The sequence below is a fragment of the Polyergus mexicanus genome, unplaced genomic scaffold, assembly GCF_030449975.1.
Source record: "Polyergus mexicanus isolate NDT 795.1 unplaced genomic scaffold, iyPolMexi1.0 SCAF_1, whole genome shotgun sequence".
NCBI lineage: Eukaryota > Metazoa > Arthropoda > Insecta > Hymenoptera > Formicidae > Polyergus > Polyergus mexicanus.
In genome coordinates, this window is record NW_027223321.1 from 747,318 (window position 1) to 764,985 (window position 17,668).

At 30.7% G+C, this 17,668-nt stretch overlaps 3 protein-coding genes across 3 annotated transcripts; 1 reads left to right on the top strand and 2 right to left on the bottom strand.

Annotated features, from left to right (window-relative positions):
• Positions 1 to 1,176: 1,176 nt before the first annotated feature.
• On the bottom strand, positions 1,177 to 3,397 carry Archease (protein archease). Its single transcript, XM_070304349.1, has 4 exons — positions 3,295 to 3,397; positions 3,076 to 3,100; positions 2,667 to 2,871; positions 1,177 to 2,281 (listed from the first exon to the last, which is right to left on the bottom strand). The coding sequence occupies exons 1-4, from the start codon at positions 3,344 to 3,346 to the stop codon at positions 2,096 to 2,098; spliced, it is 468 nt and encodes a 155-aa protein (XP_070160450.1). The 5' UTR covers positions 3,347 to 3,397; the 3' UTR covers positions 1,177 to 2,095.
• Positions 3,398 to 8,717: 5,320 nt separating this feature from the next.
• On the top strand, positions 8,718 to 12,295 carry LOC138935540 (protein takeout). The gene is made up of 5 exons (XM_070300232.1): positions 8,718 to 8,805; positions 10,234 to 10,320; positions 10,505 to 10,771; positions 11,146 to 11,304; positions 11,717 to 12,295. Exons 1-5 carry the CDS (start codon positions 8,733 to 8,735, stop codon positions 11,863 to 11,865), a joined length of 735 nt encoding a protein of 244 aa, XP_070156333.1. The 5' UTR covers positions 8,718 to 8,732; the 3' UTR covers positions 11,866 to 12,295.
• Positions 12,296 to 13,067: 772 nt separating this feature from the next.
• On the bottom strand, positions 13,068 to 16,522 carry LOC138937771 (protein takeout). Its single transcript, XM_070304365.1, has 5 exons — positions 16,270 to 16,522; positions 14,985 to 15,118; positions 14,275 to 14,447; positions 13,777 to 13,985; positions 13,068 to 13,473 (listed from the first exon to the last, which is right to left on the bottom strand). The coding sequence occupies exons 1-5, from the start codon at positions 16,337 to 16,339 to the stop codon at positions 13,322 to 13,324; spliced, it is 738 nt and encodes a 245-aa protein (XP_070160466.1). The 5' UTR covers positions 16,340 to 16,522; the 3' UTR covers positions 13,068 to 13,321.
• Between the last annotated feature and the right edge of the window lie 1,146 nt (positions 16,523 to 17,668).

Below are 17,668 nucleotides of genomic sequence, written 5' to 3' on the forward strand. Positions count from 1 at the left end.
GCGTCGGCGTGATCGCTCTCCGGTTTCACGCCCCCGTTGAGTTTACCCGCCAAAAGTCGAGGAGAGTCCGCTCCTCTACCGGGAGACTCTAATAACGACGTCGCGCCGAACGCTATCCCTATGGATGCTCTCCTTTTCTCCAGTCACGTCGTCGAGGATGTCGCGAGACCCCGGTTTTACGCATTTTCGGCACTCCTGCCCGTACTCCCGCGTTTCCGCAACGCACCGTTACCATACCGGTCAGCCATGCTCGGGGGTGTTGGCGAACAAAGTCTGAATCTCTCTCGCTCTCTCCTCCTCCCTCTTCCTTACCCCTTCCTCTCTCTCTCTCTCTCTCTCTGTTTTTCTACCTTGACGATATCAGGTCCCTTTAATCCGGGCCTCACAATCAGGGTCGGAGGGATAACAGGACAGCGTTACGTAGCTCACATTCACGAATTATGCAATTTAGTGACGTATTAATGCGCCGACGACGATAGCGTACGTACCATACCCACGCACGCACGCACGCTTTCGATCCTGCCGGACACTGATGTCCCCCCTCGTTTCTTGCCTGCTGTTGCCCGAAACTAAGCGTACGATCCGTCCCTTCCTTCTTTACGAATGGAGGGGTAATCGGATGCAGGGACGGGGAAGTGTGATCGGGGCCCCATAAATAATGAATAAATACGTCCAAGTAACAACAAGAATATCGAATAAAATTATGGCCGGCAAAAAGAATCATACTTTTATCTCGATTAAGTCGATGACGATCTCTCATCTTTCATGTTTAAGAACATCTTATACTAACAATAAATTGTATATAATAATACAGCATACCGAGAGAGCTATCTTTTACCTTTTTTTTTTGATCATGCTTTTTTAAATAAGACATTTACTTCAAAGATTGGGATACTAATGGAATATCTGGATTTTTTCCAATTATGTTACAACTTATACGATATGCGTATAAAAATATGTTGAATTATCTAAATATATATACAATAGAATATACAATTAAATACTCTATCAAATGTTTATATAGACTATAGACAAAAAGACAGTCGTGTAAATTTCGTATAATAATAATAAATCTAAATAACACATAAACTATAAAGTTATAATGTCAATTTAACATCTGAAATTAATTAAAAGATGTATTATATTTCATCTTTGACAGAGGTATAATTGTAAACATAAACGCGAGGCAAATAATCGGACAGATATATTACGATTATTTTAATAAGATGAAATATATATGTATAAAAATATTAATTTTGTCAATTATCAAAATAATCTATGATACAAGTACATACTGAGAATACATATAAATTGAATATAATAAAATTCCTTTATATTGTAGAATTATCGAGATCTAACTATCCGTCTATTCTGGTATTTTCTTTTCATTCTTTTTTTTTTTTAATTCGCGTAATCAATTTGTGAAATTTTCTATTTTTTTTTTACTTGTGTTTTTTTTTTGCATTTTATGATCATATGTGACAAATAATCAATTAAATACTCTAGAGAACAACGGAGAGAGTTCCAGTTTATAAAGACACGAGTACTCCAGAATAGAGGGACCCAAAATAAAGGAGTTCTATTGTATTGATTATATTTCATAAACTATTAGTTTGTTACATGATAAATTAATAATAAGCATAGTAAATTAATAATAATACTAATAAATAAGATATAATTCACGCGTAATGATAAAAACTATCGCAATGAGAGAAATGCGTTGCGCGATATTCTTACCGAAAACGGACATGTCTGCGCATAATTCAACTTTTCAATCGCGTTTTCTCGGGTATCTAGATAACATTAGTACAGACCTGAATCAAGTAAAGCCAAGAAGAAGGGGATCCGGTGCTTTCTTCGTAACGTATTTATTTGAACTCTACGGAGCAGATACAAAAGGATCGTATCCTATGTAGGGGAGGCGCACGGTCTCCCTTCTCGCCCTTCGGTAACCTCCCTCTATTTTTCCCTCCAACCTTCCGTTCAGGCCAGTCATTCCAACTTTTCTTTTTATTTTTTTTTTAGCGTCGTCCAGTGTCGCATTAGAGAACGCCGAGAAACGTAAGACGATCGAGCGTGTTTTACTCGATTACAATCATATGTCGATAATGACAAAGAGCTCGGGTCGATCCACCTGCGGACGATCGTAAATCTGCATCGCGGAATATGTAATGGCCTTTACCTCGGTGCCTTGCGTGTGCTTGCCGATCGTGAACTCCTCGCCGTACGCGATCGCTTTGATTTTTAATTCCTGCTTGTTGAATTCAGTAATCTTCACTTTCTGATAACAGACACGCACAAATTTTCATCGGACGCGAATAGGCGATGATTTTTAAATAATAATTATAATTATTAGTTACATAATTGTGATACTTTAGCAAATTTAAATATTAAATGACAATATAATAAAAATGCGAGAATAAGAGATGTCTAACAATTTTTAATAAGCAATAAAAAAGATACTCGTTATCTTCAAATATAAATTTTGTTTTTTTATACGGCTAATATATAATTATATTGTATTTTTATAGTAATAATATATTATCATCGAATTAAATGTTATATACTATTAATACACTGGAATATGATGGAAACTGTGAATATATATATATATATATATATATTTATTTATTTATTCAATAATTTTTATGGTAAAAAGATCATACCTTAGCGACAATGCACGGCTCGGCGCTGAACATAAAAAGCAGCTCGTCGAGAAAGTGGAAAAGCAGACTCTCGAGATCGTGACCCTCGGCCTCCACGTGGTGCACCTGTGTGATCTGCACGCGCTCCAGATCTGTCATGTAACCGAACATAGCTATCGCGCATTGCTCGAAAGCTTCCTCCATCGTATCGCCCCATGCGTGCAATCTACGATGCAGTCGCACGTGTTAGTTCGACCTTTGTCGCAAATAACTTTTAACAAATATTGTTCAAGACCATTTCTCTAGGAGTATCTATATAAGATGTGTCCTTTCACGCATACGGCTATTGGCGCGGTTTTAGGTTAGCCGCTAATGTAACCTCAAAGAAGTCTATCGATCTCCGCTGATGATAAATAAATGTAATACTTACTGTACGTCGGCGGTGTGATCGAGATCTGTAACAGAAAATGTCGATTTATCAATAAGAATTTTCGAAATCAAAAATATTCTTGTCATAATTTATGAATATTGCGTAAGCCGCGTTAGGCGAAAATAGATTTCGAATCGATCGTGCAAATGAGACGTACATTTCTACCATATGATGTGTAGGATAAGAACATATTGAAAAATAAACATAGTTGACACTTACATTCGTATTTAATGGGCGGTATCTCTTGATCGTTATCCATCGGTTCCTCCATTGTAGCGCACAGCTGATTCTCCACGTGAGTAAAGCGATCAGCTGATTCACTGACGGGTTCAATCAACGGCGACGTAGTTGACCGTAGGTGAGTTCATACCAGTCAGGTGGCGTTACTTATAAGCGAATAACTTTGCGTACTTATCGACTGAAATAATATAAACTGCATCACAAGATATATTGAATAATACTGATAATACCGACCGCTTGCGAAATACGGAAGTATATGAATCACAAGCAGGGTCAAGAGAGAAACAACAGTCGCCGGATTCATTCAAAAGATCGAGTTTTAGTTTCTTCTCGAGAGACAAAATTTAATTAATAACATGATGTAAATATATAATTACATTATAATATAATTTACATCAATTAATAAAATATATTTATATAAATATTTATATTTAACAAATAATATATTTACACCATTTAATATTTAAATATTTTTAATTAAAAATCAATATTGTTGAAAATACAACATACACAAAATATCTAGATACAAATACAGTGTCACATGATATACAATAGATATAAATATTATATATATATATATACAATATAATATTAATTTATAATAGTTATAACATTTTGCCAACTATAAAACATATATAAAGAAACGCATAAAGTTGATTTATTTTAGATATTTTATTCCAAAATATTGTTTTGTTATAATAACATCGCTGTTGAAATGTCATACAGCAATATTGACACTGTTTTACGAGCGATCAAATTAGGTTCCTCTTCAGCGTTGTACAGTTGCACCTGTTTCATTGCTCGCGAACCAAATGTGGATTGTAATTATATCAATCATTGTGCAACGGTGTGCAGTGGTGCGTCCCTCTCTGTGTGTTTCATTAGTGGTAACGCACGCGCCTGGAAGCGGTCACCGTTGAGTGAACGGCGTAAACAACCTGGTGTATTGCTCTGAAAGACCTACATATCTTTCATATGAACTAATGAGAAGCAATGTTTTATTTTATTTCTGATCCATGGAGGAGAGATTGGAATCCAAAATAAGATACACACAGCAGAGTAGATAGATTTTATTTTCCATTCGAAAGTAAACAAATTTGAAAAAGTATAGGAAATAACAAGTATATAGCTTTTTGCGGATAATTTCAAAAAAAAATTTTTTTTTTTTTTTTTTATCTGAATTGTATCGGTTTTTGAAAAAAATTAAATCGCGAAAATAAGAAAGGCATGTGGTCATTGTTATTTAGATCTTATTTTAGTTAAAATACGTAATAAAAACGTAAAATACAAATTGGTTTAGAACTAGTAAAAATGAGTTACAATACCAGCGATAGGAGGAACATAATCTAAAGCGTTCATTCTTTGTATATCAAAAAAAAAAAAAAAAAGGAGAAGATGCGTCATTATCTTATCTGATCGCTATGCGCGTCTTTTGTTCATTTTCAATTCAACAAGGACTATCCATTTTTTTTACCTCCACAAGGACTCGTTGCACTGTCGCTTGCGCTCATTGATCTGCGAGAGTGTATTTATGCAGATTACCATACGCAATTTATGTCATACGTGAGAGAGGTATCGGATGAAAATGTTAGTAACTGCTTACTACGTATTTAATATCAAATGTGATTGTTGTTTCGGATTTCTTTACATCATATATAATAATAGCATAAAATAATAACATTGATGGAAATTATATACTATTTATATTTGTGTGCGTAATTTTTTTTCAAAGAAAGAGAGAGAGAGAGAGAGAGAAATATTTCAAATATAATATTTAATAAATATATTATATATTTATATATATTATATATTGTTTTGGTATATATGTAAATATTAAATTTATATACTATATATTTTATGATTTATAAATATAGTTATTAAATGTATTTTTGTTTTTATTTGATAAATACACGTATGTCATCGTTTTTCTTAAATGTTTGAATAAAAGTCGAAACAACAGGTGATATCATATATTATTCATTGTTTACGTAGCCAATAAGGAAAATATTAAGCAATTATCTAAAACTCTAGCATTTAGTTAATTTGCGGTGTGCTCCTTTATTATCTACGCACTTTATTATGCCAGATGTCGTATGTAATACACTGTTGCATACCAGATGTTACATGTTGTTTAGAGGAGGCTACTAACGTAAGTGTAGCCTGTGGTTCTCTTAGATAGTAATGTTGACCATCTCTGTGTGACAATGAAATTGGAAACACGTGGCTAAGAATAAGTACCTATTCTTAGTTTAGCTAGTTCGAAAAGACTTTACAACATATAACGTTATTGTATCGTGATTATTCGATATCAAATAGAAATTTGTATATGATAATGGGCTATTTGAGATTGTTTTAATTTACTTATTTAGAGAATCTAATTTACCATTTTATTCACAATGCCAAAATGCGTAATTGTATCAATTTTAGAAATATATTACAGCTTATCAGAAGATCATTACAGTAAGCTCATATAATTTTTTAATTTATATAATTCTCTAATTTAAATTATTTGCAATATTGCATGTTTACACGATACACATGTTACTTGTCAATGAGCATATATAAAAAATCTATAATAATTCGTACTATTAATATTTTTTCCAATATTTTTCTGTATCTCGATTACCCAGGAATACAATATAGATTATACAATCTATATTTTGACAGTATTAATAGTAATACACGCAAATACAAATATGAGTTGCTTTATACTTTAAAGTAAGATAAAAACCCAAGTATCATTCCGTGAGAATTCCAGGATTGCCGATTGTTGTGTGAGATGGAGTAATGAGAGAGGACTCGTAGCTCTTGCACAGACGCCTGCACCATTCATAGTAATCCCTGTAATACAATCGCCGGTCAATATAATGACATTTGTATCGGACGCACCGACATATGTCTACATGTACGTCACAGTCGAGTCTCGTCGTGAGTGTATCGTTCTGCTATCGGAATTTCTTCTTTTTTCTCTTCACGCTGTACGAGCTTAGAAAAACTCGTTTTTCGACTCGCTGTCGAGGCGAGGATATGTTCCAAGGGTAGCTACTTTATGATCTGATCTTATTTCCATCGCGGTTAGATAAACGGAGTGCGATATTAGCTAAATCGCGCACTCTCTTTGTCGATCGCCCGTGCATCGCAAAGGTGTATGCAAGGTCACAAAGTCACGGAAGTCCATGCAAATCCCCCGATGATCCCCCTATCATGCCCTTGCACTTGCATACGAAGATCACGACAATGTCTTTCTATGTTCTAAGAGCTTTTCTTGATGCATTTCGCTTTCCTTATCGATGAGGATATATCATCGATCAACTTATCGTGAAATGGAATTTATTAAATTACGTCTTTGTGTGCGCGCAAGCTAGAATTTTTTTCCTATTGCTTGTATTATCAATATCAACATTTTGTAGCGTTCGTCCATGTATATAGATATAGATTTCGTAAGAGCTATCTTACTTTGTTAACTTTAATAAGTCAGTTACAGAGATTTAATAATAGCTGTTATCGAGAATATGTTGATTACATCGCGTCACTCTTGTAACCAATTGTTCATGCCGCAGTATTTTATTTAAAAAATTTCCATATTTAATTTCCTGGATAACAACTAGACAATTGTTTGTAAACGGCACTTGCATTATAAATGGAATCTTAAAGAATAAGGATAAGTGTAAATGAAATCATTGACTAAAAATAAAAAAACTTAAGTTTTTTTCCAAAGGAGGTTTTAATTTAATATTAATATAAAATTATTAAAAAATGATAAATATATCTATATCTATTTAATTAATTATTACAAAAGAAGTCATAATTCCCCAAGTCATAAACACCCCAAGTTTATTAAATATTTTTATTATTTTTATTTGAGAATATACTATATGATGTATAAAACTTTATTTCATTAATTTTTTTTATTAAATACATAAATAGAAATAGAATTAGATCAAATCTCGATTTCGTACCCTTGAAAATTTATGGAAAAATTAAAATATTGAAAATTTACATTAGAACTTAAATATGTTCCGAGGGAAAATGCATGTATGGTACACCTGTTAAATATAGACTCAGATACTCACAGACGATTGGTCTTTTAAGTTTCTATTTTGCAGACACATAAAATAATCAAAAATTATAAATTATAGAGTGTATTGTAGAATATATTTGTGCATTACTAAACAAAATTATATTCTGTGCATCATTGTTCAAGATTAGCATTGCAATGAAGATTTATGTAAAGTATTTTTCTACTTATTATGTACTCTTATTGATGAAGCTATGAGAAACTAATTAGAATTAATAAATTTAATATGTGGATAAATAGGAAATATATGTGCGTTTTAAGAAGAGTAGATTTTTTCAATTTTATTTATATTTATATTTATATTTATATTTATATTTAATATATATTTATATATATAATTAAATTATACTTTAACGCACATTATATTGTATTTTTAAAAATAATATATATGTAAGATCAAATTTTTAAAGAATTTAAGATATTTTACGAAGGAGAAGAAATAATTCTCATTATTTTCTTACATTTTATCAAACCTGTGTAGTGTTACTTTTTTCTTATAATCTTCAAATATATATATGTATGTATATAGATAAGTGCACTTTTTCCAGAGTGTTTCTTAAATTTTTAATGCTTCATTCAATGTGTAGCGATGAGTCATATTGACATCTTATTTAAAATTCAAAAAGAACATGAAGAGAGAGAAGATATTAGCAAAAATAGATTTCTTCTTACTAGATCATTCTCGGAATCACCGCAAGAAGACAACAATAATTGAGCACGAGTCATTGTCAATTAAACCGAGCCCAAGATGCCGATGCGGTGACAAAAAGAGAGATAGAGACAGAAAGAGAAAAAGACCAGAAAAGAACCAAGTGGACCGAAAAGTGATGGATCTTATTATTAGTATCGTCAAAAATCTTTTTTTTATATGTTTGTATGTTATTTTTTCACATCCCTATTTCTTTTTTATTCACGACAAGAACAGTTTTGTTTGTTCTTAGAAAAATATCTTATGTCACATGGTATCATTTTTGATTCATCTCTCATCTTCTTCTTCCTTTTCTTCTTTTTCTTCTTCTTTTCTTTTATCTTCTTTTATCAAAATTGATTCGATTATAATTTCTTCAATCAAAGGATAGATTCGTTTGAATTTGTTTAACTGCCATTCTTCTTGTTCGCTGGAAATGTTTCGAAGAAAAGAAGAGCGTATTATCCGATGCTACCGCAGCCGTGTTTTAGTTTCCCACCTACTATTGCTTCTCGCCTCTCACGTTATAGGTCCGTTTTAATGACATGCAATTTTGCAATGTATCTTTGCCAAGTCCTTGGAACGGGAGACTATATAAACCGAGTGTTTATAATTGGTTGGGCTAGCCGCAAGGATTTTTAACCACGCAGGATGTCGTTCTACGCTCTCGCCGTGTACTGCGCTACCGTGTTTGTGCTCGTCGCGGCTCAGGATCTCGAGCTTCGTAAGTCCTTTATTTAATCACCGATCTTCTCTGCTTTTAAGAAATGTTTCTGTAAACTTTGAGCTCGAATCAGTCAGGATTTAATCGCTCATCCACGTCCTCTTGGTTCTCTTTCGAAAAAAAAGGCATTGTGAGATTTTTAATTAACTCAAAAATAGAAAAAATAGTTATGGCGATAGTCTTAATTGATAATTCCCAGTATGTGGGAAGAAAAGAATGTGTATTTGAATTTCATGCGTGCCATTGTACGATTATTTCCACGTGATGTAATCGTGTAATATTTTCAATTATTAATATATGTAGGGATAATATTTTTATAATATAAAAATTCAACTCTCAAATTTTTTTTAATGATATTAACTATGTTATATGAAATAGAATTTTAATTAAATAATGTGACAATTATAATGACACTTCAATCAATTCTTAATAGATTTTAATTGATATATGATATATTCTTAATTGATACATTTCATTATAGACTGCAAATTGGAGCTGGTGTTATTTTTACAATGTGCTATTGAAATAAAAAATTAAAATTAATCAATGAATTATAAATGTTTATTATGCTGCCATTAATAATGCCATTAATACATAATGTTCCCTTTAGCGTGTTTATTGGCATTACATCGTAGTTACATCGTAGATACAACCCTCTCTTTCTTATGCTTTATTTATAAGAAACGATTCTATGGCATCGAAACAACGGTATCAGAAAGTATCAAATTAGAGTGAATTAAGATATCTTTTAATATATAATATATATAATTTAAAATATATAAATTTATATGTATAAAATTGTGCTTTATGTTTACGATTGAATAGATAATAATTTAATATGCAAGTTTGCATCTATGTAAATTTGTATATTTACGCTTGAACGAATAATATTACTTACATGAGTGTACGTATGTTTATTAATTATATTTATTAATTATATTTATTAATTATTATACTTTTATTTTATATATATATATTGTATAATTTAATTGCGTTGACAGTTAGTTGTGCTAACATTAATAGTCTAATTTTTTTTTTTATTAATGAAACATAATACGCATTGTTTAAAAATTATTATTTGCACTAGCATAATGATTAATTCTGTAATTATTGCGGATAAGAAAAAGTTTCGTTAATATTAAATTAAGAATAAGTTCGAAACTTGTACACACAATTTTCTAAGCTAATACAAGATCTTGTTATAGAGAGTATATAGAATTTAATTTTAAATTCTGGAATTAAAAGTTAATAAGATACAAACTATTCGTCTGCTAGAAAAAATTAAAATCTAAAATTATTTTATTGTATATAGTTTAGTATAGAAATATTTGAAATAATTAATTAATATTTTATACGTATATATATATATATATATATATATATATATATATATATGTATTTAACGTATTTTTTAAATTTTTTACGCAGCGGTGCAGACTTGCAAGCGGGATGCGTCTGACTATACATCTTGCCTGAGACTTGCGATGCAAGAAGCATGGCCAAATTTCGTGGCAGGTATAAAAAAACGCTGATATTCTTCTTTGTTTTTAAATTGTCCGAAAGCAGTAATTTTTATTGCATTACGTTTTTTTTATGATTTACATGTAAATAAGGAAAAATATATTTTCTATTATTTAATTTATTTTCACATACCCTTATGTCTCTCCCACATTACATAAGTTTTCATCTCTTTTGGAAGGTATCCCGAAATTAGACTTGCCACCTCTGGATCCATATTTTCTTGAATACCAACATACCGAATACGAAACCGGTGACTTACGTGCAGACGTAACAGTGAAAAATGTTAATATCTATGGACTTTCGAAGATTACCTTCTTGGCTGTAAGGCCGCATCATTCTGACAATGCCTTCAGATTGGAAGTCGATCTCGAATTGCCAAAAATGCTTATCGAGGGTAATTTCAAGGCGAATGGAGCTTACGGAGCGTTACAAATTGGTGGCGAAGGTGCGCTAATTAAATAATTAAAAATTTATGTAAAAAAGTTATTCAACAAACAAAAATACATTATATATTCTTGCTCTTTAGAGAGATATTAATTATTGTTTAATTTTCCAATATTACATAATTTTGTTATTACTTATTATCAGATAATATCATGAAACAAACTAGAAATAAATTTTCAATATCTTTCTTCATATAATTTATAATAAATTTTTAGCGTACAGTGTAGGTTTTTTTTTTTTTTTACTTTGTTTATACGTAGTGTGTTTATCCAATCTAGAATTTTTAAGCAATATATTAAAATAATTTCTTATTAATGGGGGGTTTAATTATTCTTGTAAAAAGGATATAATTTGTCTTATTATTTACGTGGCCAGGATCTTTCAATATTAGTTTGGAGGATATAAAAGACACATGGTTTATGGAAGGACCTGTAGCAAACGATATATGGACGCTTGAACATTTCCGTCTAACTCCTGAAATTGGAAAGATGACAGTCTGGTTTAGCGATATGTTCAACGGCAACGAGCAACTTAGTAAGTACATATAAATATAATTTTAAAATAATTTTACAAAATAGTCTTTTTAGCTGAGAACGTATTTATCTTTATATGAGCGTTGATAATCTTCATTTAATATCTTTCTTATGTTTATATAACAACTTCATAAATTATATCAGATTATGTTAGAAAGAGACACTTTCCATAACAATATCACTTTATACGTTTTTATCTTAAGCCGTAAAATTGCCTATTATTATCTCGTGTATTATCTAATTATCTCGTTATATCACTTTAATAATTCCTCGATAGTTATTCTATGAGAAATACAGATACATATGTCAGATACGTGCGTCATAATTCTTATATAATGTTGTTTATGAATTTAGCCAATTTGCTTTTTTCACCCACTGGTACGTTATTGTTATGGCTGAATTTTCATTTTCAGATAACATAGCTTTGAACTTTGTGAATGAAAATTGGCCGTCGTTGTACCGAGAGATGTTGCCGTTCCTGTCGAAGAACTTGGATGATTATCTCACCGAAGTTGCTAACCGTATATTCTCGAAGGTTTCCTTCTCGAAGACGTTCCCTTGAGGGCCTCGAAGGCCATTCCTCGTGCTAGGGCACGTACATAGCGTAGTTTAAATATAATCGAAGGTGCGCCAAATTTTTGCAGCAGCGAATACATACATTAGTCGACTGCTTGAAACCTCGACGCGGAGGAATGCAGAGTTCCTCACTTTCTCTCTCTAGAGTCTGCAGATATTCTCAAGTGATAATTTTTGTTGTTTCTCATCGTAACGTGATAGTGTTAGAATGATGAATTTGTATATTGAACGTCGACATGCGTGTGAATAATGCGGCGAGTTTATCGTATAATTATGTGTAACGTGTAAACGAAATAGATTACTTCTGTCATTGTTACTATTATTGTGTTACTGCTATTTCCGCTAGAGAAGTTATTTATATAAAGCACAGATGTATTAAAAATATCGAGGGAAATAGAAAAAGAGTGGCAAAATGACTCGATAATTTTTTTGAGTGTTTTTCAACCCTCTTAAAAGTTTCTTCTCTGCAATCATTTATCTAAAATTATTATGGAATGAAATATATATACGCACACACACACACACACACACATTTAATTAACTTATTCATATCAGTTGCAAAACGTATAGTAAAAATAAATATTGTATAAATAACTGAAGTATAATATTTATATAAACAAATTGAAATAATTAATCTCTCGTCATATATGTATTTAATAATTATATATTTATACTCCATATTAACAATTATACTTCATCAATATACCGTTAATTACCATTGGCTAAGAAACTATAACACCATACTTAATACTTAATATCATAATTATTCACTATAATCTAAACAACAATTGTGTTTTTTGTCAACATATATTATTTTTATGCCTAGAAACGTACCTCAATGAAGATTTAATCTTTCAGTACAATTGTTTGTTTTATGCACACAATTTGTTCGATGATTGAATAATGAATAAAATAAAATATATTAATCTAGTATTTCAACAAAAATAATAATCAATATTTCGTTTCCAAATAACGAAACGATCACAAAATAGTACATTATTTTATTATTATATCATTGTGGCATTTTAATTAGCGCATTTAAAAATCGATCCTTGTATATAAGTTAATTTACATAGTACACTGTATAAATTTTTGCCTCGTTAAGATAGCGACAATTTTTTTTTTGTTTTATTATTCAAGTCATTTCTTTTGTAAAAAAATAATGAATATTAAACTATACGTCAAGTTTCATGAAATGCCGGAATAAAATCACAGTCTATTATTTTAAAATTGGAAGCCAGTAGAAAAATAGCGTCTTTAATTCTAAATAATTTAATGCCTCTTTAGTTTTAATTTAAATATAAACCTGGTACCACCCCTTTAACTTTCGATGCTATAACGCGTTGTTCGGTTGTACCTGCATGTTTGAGATTGATCGTTTATTTTATTTCAATGAGAGAAAGATAAAACAATCGCTAATGAAAATGCGATGTAGATGTGTCTTAAGGTGTAAGGAACGATTCCACTGGTAAGTGTCGCAGCAATTGATTGACAATTCCCGCAAAAAGGGCCGATAATTTTTTCTTCAGCTGCGGTTCCATCACTTTAAGTACCTCTTGTCCATTTTCTCGAAGGAAGAGATTGATCGCCTCGGCTGTAGAAATTAAATAGGGATGAGAAGAAATATAACATAATAAAAAAATTAATTAATTATAAGAAGTTAAAAGTTTTCATATTTGTGATTGCAAAGTCATAAAAAAAAAAAAAAAATAGAATTACAATATTTATTACAATTGCATATAATTATTCAATATAAATTTTTATTATTTATTAACTAACAAAAAATATTAAAGATAGTTTAGTTGTATAATTTATCGTTTGGATACTAGAAGAGAAAGTTTATTAATATAAATATTATAAATAATTAATATAATACAATTTTGCGCGATTTGCTTACTGAGTATTCGATTGTTTTTAAAGATCTTGCTGACTCGCATTTGCACATCTTTTACCCCGAGTATTACATCGAGATTGTCGACATTCAAATATGTCTTTCCCTCTCGTGATTTCGTTGACACAGTCCCTTTGACTAGAGCTGTAGCATCGCCGAAGCGCGCGTGAAATGTGCCGTTTCCACTTGCGGGTAAAATTATTAATACACCGGAACTGCAAAAATTAAATCTGATTAAGCAGAAAATCTATCCTTTTAAATATATATTAGAAAAAATAAACTTATTCCAATTATACATACCATATATGCTTTCTAAACTTTATTATGGTATTAATAAATATTTAGCGTTCATATAGAATTAATAAATGAGAAAAGTTTCATATGCAAGAATAGAAATAATTTTTACTTGTATACAAACGTGTAAATAAATAAATATTTACAGAGAGATATTAGAGTTGAAGTACTATTCTGATACTTTAATCGAGTATATAGCCGAATTTCTACCTGGAATAATGCGCGTCTAGTATAAGGGCTGGCATTCGTACAATAGCTTGGAAGGGTGAGCCAAGCTTAATATCCTCTACTGTATAGTTACTTGCCCCTTTTATGTAAAGGTCGCGTAGCTGAATCTTATAACCGTTCACACCACCTGTCAGAGAGAGAGTCAGCTCGTCCATCTGTTGAAATTAACAAAACATGGTAGCGAACGACGCATAACGATGCAAATTGATACGAAACTTCTACACATTTCATAGCATAATTTATTTATCTTATTACAATACATATAACTTGCATTTAACGGATACTTTCAAAGTGTAAAGAATGTATTATAATACATCGTAATTTTTATTATACATGTATAATGTATAATAAACATTTAATTATATCTATATTTAAAACACTAACTTTATACAAATGTATGCGAGTTTATTATATACAATATATATGTATGTGTATATTAGTAATGTATAATAATAATTTTGATTTTATATAAATATAAAATATATTATGTATATAGAAAATTATATATAAAATAATTAATGAATAGGCAAATACAGCCTATCTTGTAATGCTATATATATAATATGTTAAGCATTATAGAAATAAAAAGAAATTCCTTGAAAGAAATTTTTGGGGATATATACATACTGTACTAAATATAATAATATAAATTCTATGTTATATTGTTCATATTAATTTAAGATAGAACTTACACGGAATGGTTCTACTGAAGGTAATTCGATCTCGGGTATTCCGACATTCAAATAAGGACGTAAATGATGCAGAGCGTCAATCAGACAATTTACCAATTTTGAGTCGGTCCTGGAACATTGCTTCACATATTCCGCTGCGAATAAAGAGAATGTTGTACATTGGTTATATTATATTTCTATATATATATATGTTTAATCATATATATTTTTTATTATTGAACTGGAGAAAGAATAATAAAAGTGAATTTTTTAAATTGCATTTTCTTGCACTTTCTATCTAAGGCAGGAGAAATTTAAATAGCTCTAGAATGAATAAGTAAAAGCGTCGATCAACAAGAAGCATCTTAGTTGGTAGTCGCGTTAAAAGTGAAAGTATTATCTCGTGACGAAGTACAAGAGCAATATGTTACAAATTATTGCAAAGGTCATCTGTGCTAAGAGTTTTTTCCCTTTTAAACGAGATCTCGTTCTCAATCTCGAGATTTTGCAATTTATATTTCTCAATATACGCTTGGTATACGTGTTGAATAAATAATATACGAATGGAAATGTATATATACTTATGTTTATCTTTGCGTGTGTGTATTATAACTATATTCATTATAATTACATTTTTTTGGGAGTGTTGTATCCTATATTCTTTCTAATGTAATAAACTTGAAAAAAAAAAAAAAAAAAAAATATATATAAAGATTAGTTATATTGTAATTTTTTAATAATAATTATGATGAATTTATAATAAATTTACTATATAATAGTGTTTGAACTAAATACAAATTCTAAACTAACTTTGAATAAACTTGACTACAACATCACAGCGGAAATGAAGATCCGGCCTTTACGACAGTTCAATGCAATCGCGTGCAGGAAATTGCACATGCAATTTAACTTTAAATTGTTTCTTTATCTAAAAAAAGTTTTTTTCATGATATATAAAACAGTCAAATCATTTTTTCTCGATAACAATTTCTCGCAATTGTAAGTTGCATGCTGTTTTTTTGAACTTTTTCATAGACATTACATCTAGTCTAATTAACCATCGTTATATATTGATGAGAATAATATCACATGCCTGATAACTTATCAGATATAATTAGATTGTTTTAGCAATAATTAAATTGCCCTAAATTATGTATTATTTATACCATTTAAGGTCAAACCGATTGTCTCGCGATAATTATTCAAATTCAAATACATAATTCAAATTCTATGGATATTTAACGACCTTATTTAATTTTAAAAACAATAATGTGTTAAATTGTAAGAAATATTTTCGATTACTCACGGCTTGAATCAGAGGAGAGAGCTACCGCGTAGCCGACGACGAGAAGAATGACCCACAGCCTCTTGGTCATGATTTTTTTAGGCAGTTACGACAAGAATTTCGCAAAAGTTTCAATGATCGAGACTCTCCGTGAAATCCCGACGGTTTTCCCGCGAATCTGCTTTATCTTTTGCAAATTAGATACGAGGTTTTCACTGTGGTACGATAACGATAAGTACGATTGAGGACTCCCGCGAATCCCGTGAATAAACGACTTCTGTTAGAGCAAGACTGACTATGCAAGAGAGGGCATTGACAGATGGCAGATCTCTCGTATAGCTGCACTCGCGGATACTTTCACTACTGCAATATGCACCCGCGCCTTCTTCGTCGGCTGCAAGTCGGCAGATGAGTCTTACACAGATTGTGAAGTCGGTTAGATGAAAGTGTCCTATCCAAAGGGTATATGTAATGACATCCATACGTCCGCTTATAAATCATCGGTTGCCGCATAATGAAAAGTTGGCTTCATGGCACTTTTATGACAAAAGTATATTGCATTTATAAATTAATGTTATAGATGTAATTTTGTATTTTAGTAAATCGACATCATGAGCGAGAGAAGCTAAAGAGAAATTGAACGTACACTCTCAGAAAGGATTTCTGATAACGAGACAAAAAATATTCTTGACATATTTAATCGTATCACAACCTTATGCGGTATAAAAATAAAACAATTTTAAAATTAAATCAATAATTCCTTTTCTTCTCTCTCGAATTAAATAAGATTGTCTTACTATCTCGAGACAAGAGTAACATATACAAATCTAAGCTTATATATTCTTGCATTTAGAGTAACTTGATGTTAGCGCCACAATAGTCGGCGCGAAACCGATACGCGGTGGCGTTACTAGGCATTTTATTCTAGATTTAAGAATTTTCCATTTAAGATTAAAATATTCCTTTTTCAATAATAAATATGATTGTCGCTATATCGATCCTATTTTATGATAGATTGAAGAGTAATAGCATTAGATCCGGAAATCTGTGGTTGTAATGTTACATTTACTGTGAAATGTCTATTTAACATAAAATCAATATTTATAGAGCTTTGCAAGAGTTTCGAAATACGCATATGATATCTAGTATAAGAGAGATTCACTTAAAACATATATGTATTATAAGTATATAGATATATTATATATTATCAATTTATTTTCTCCTCTTAGAGTCACTTCGAACAAACTCCGATTAATTTAATCGTTGATTAACTTACAGGACGATCGACATAAACATTTCTAACAATATAATTTTCGTATATAATATAATACTAATTTCAAAATTCTTTATTTAATCGTCCTGTAAGTTAATCAACGATTAAATTAAATAAATTGGAATTTGGTCGAAATGGCTCTTATTC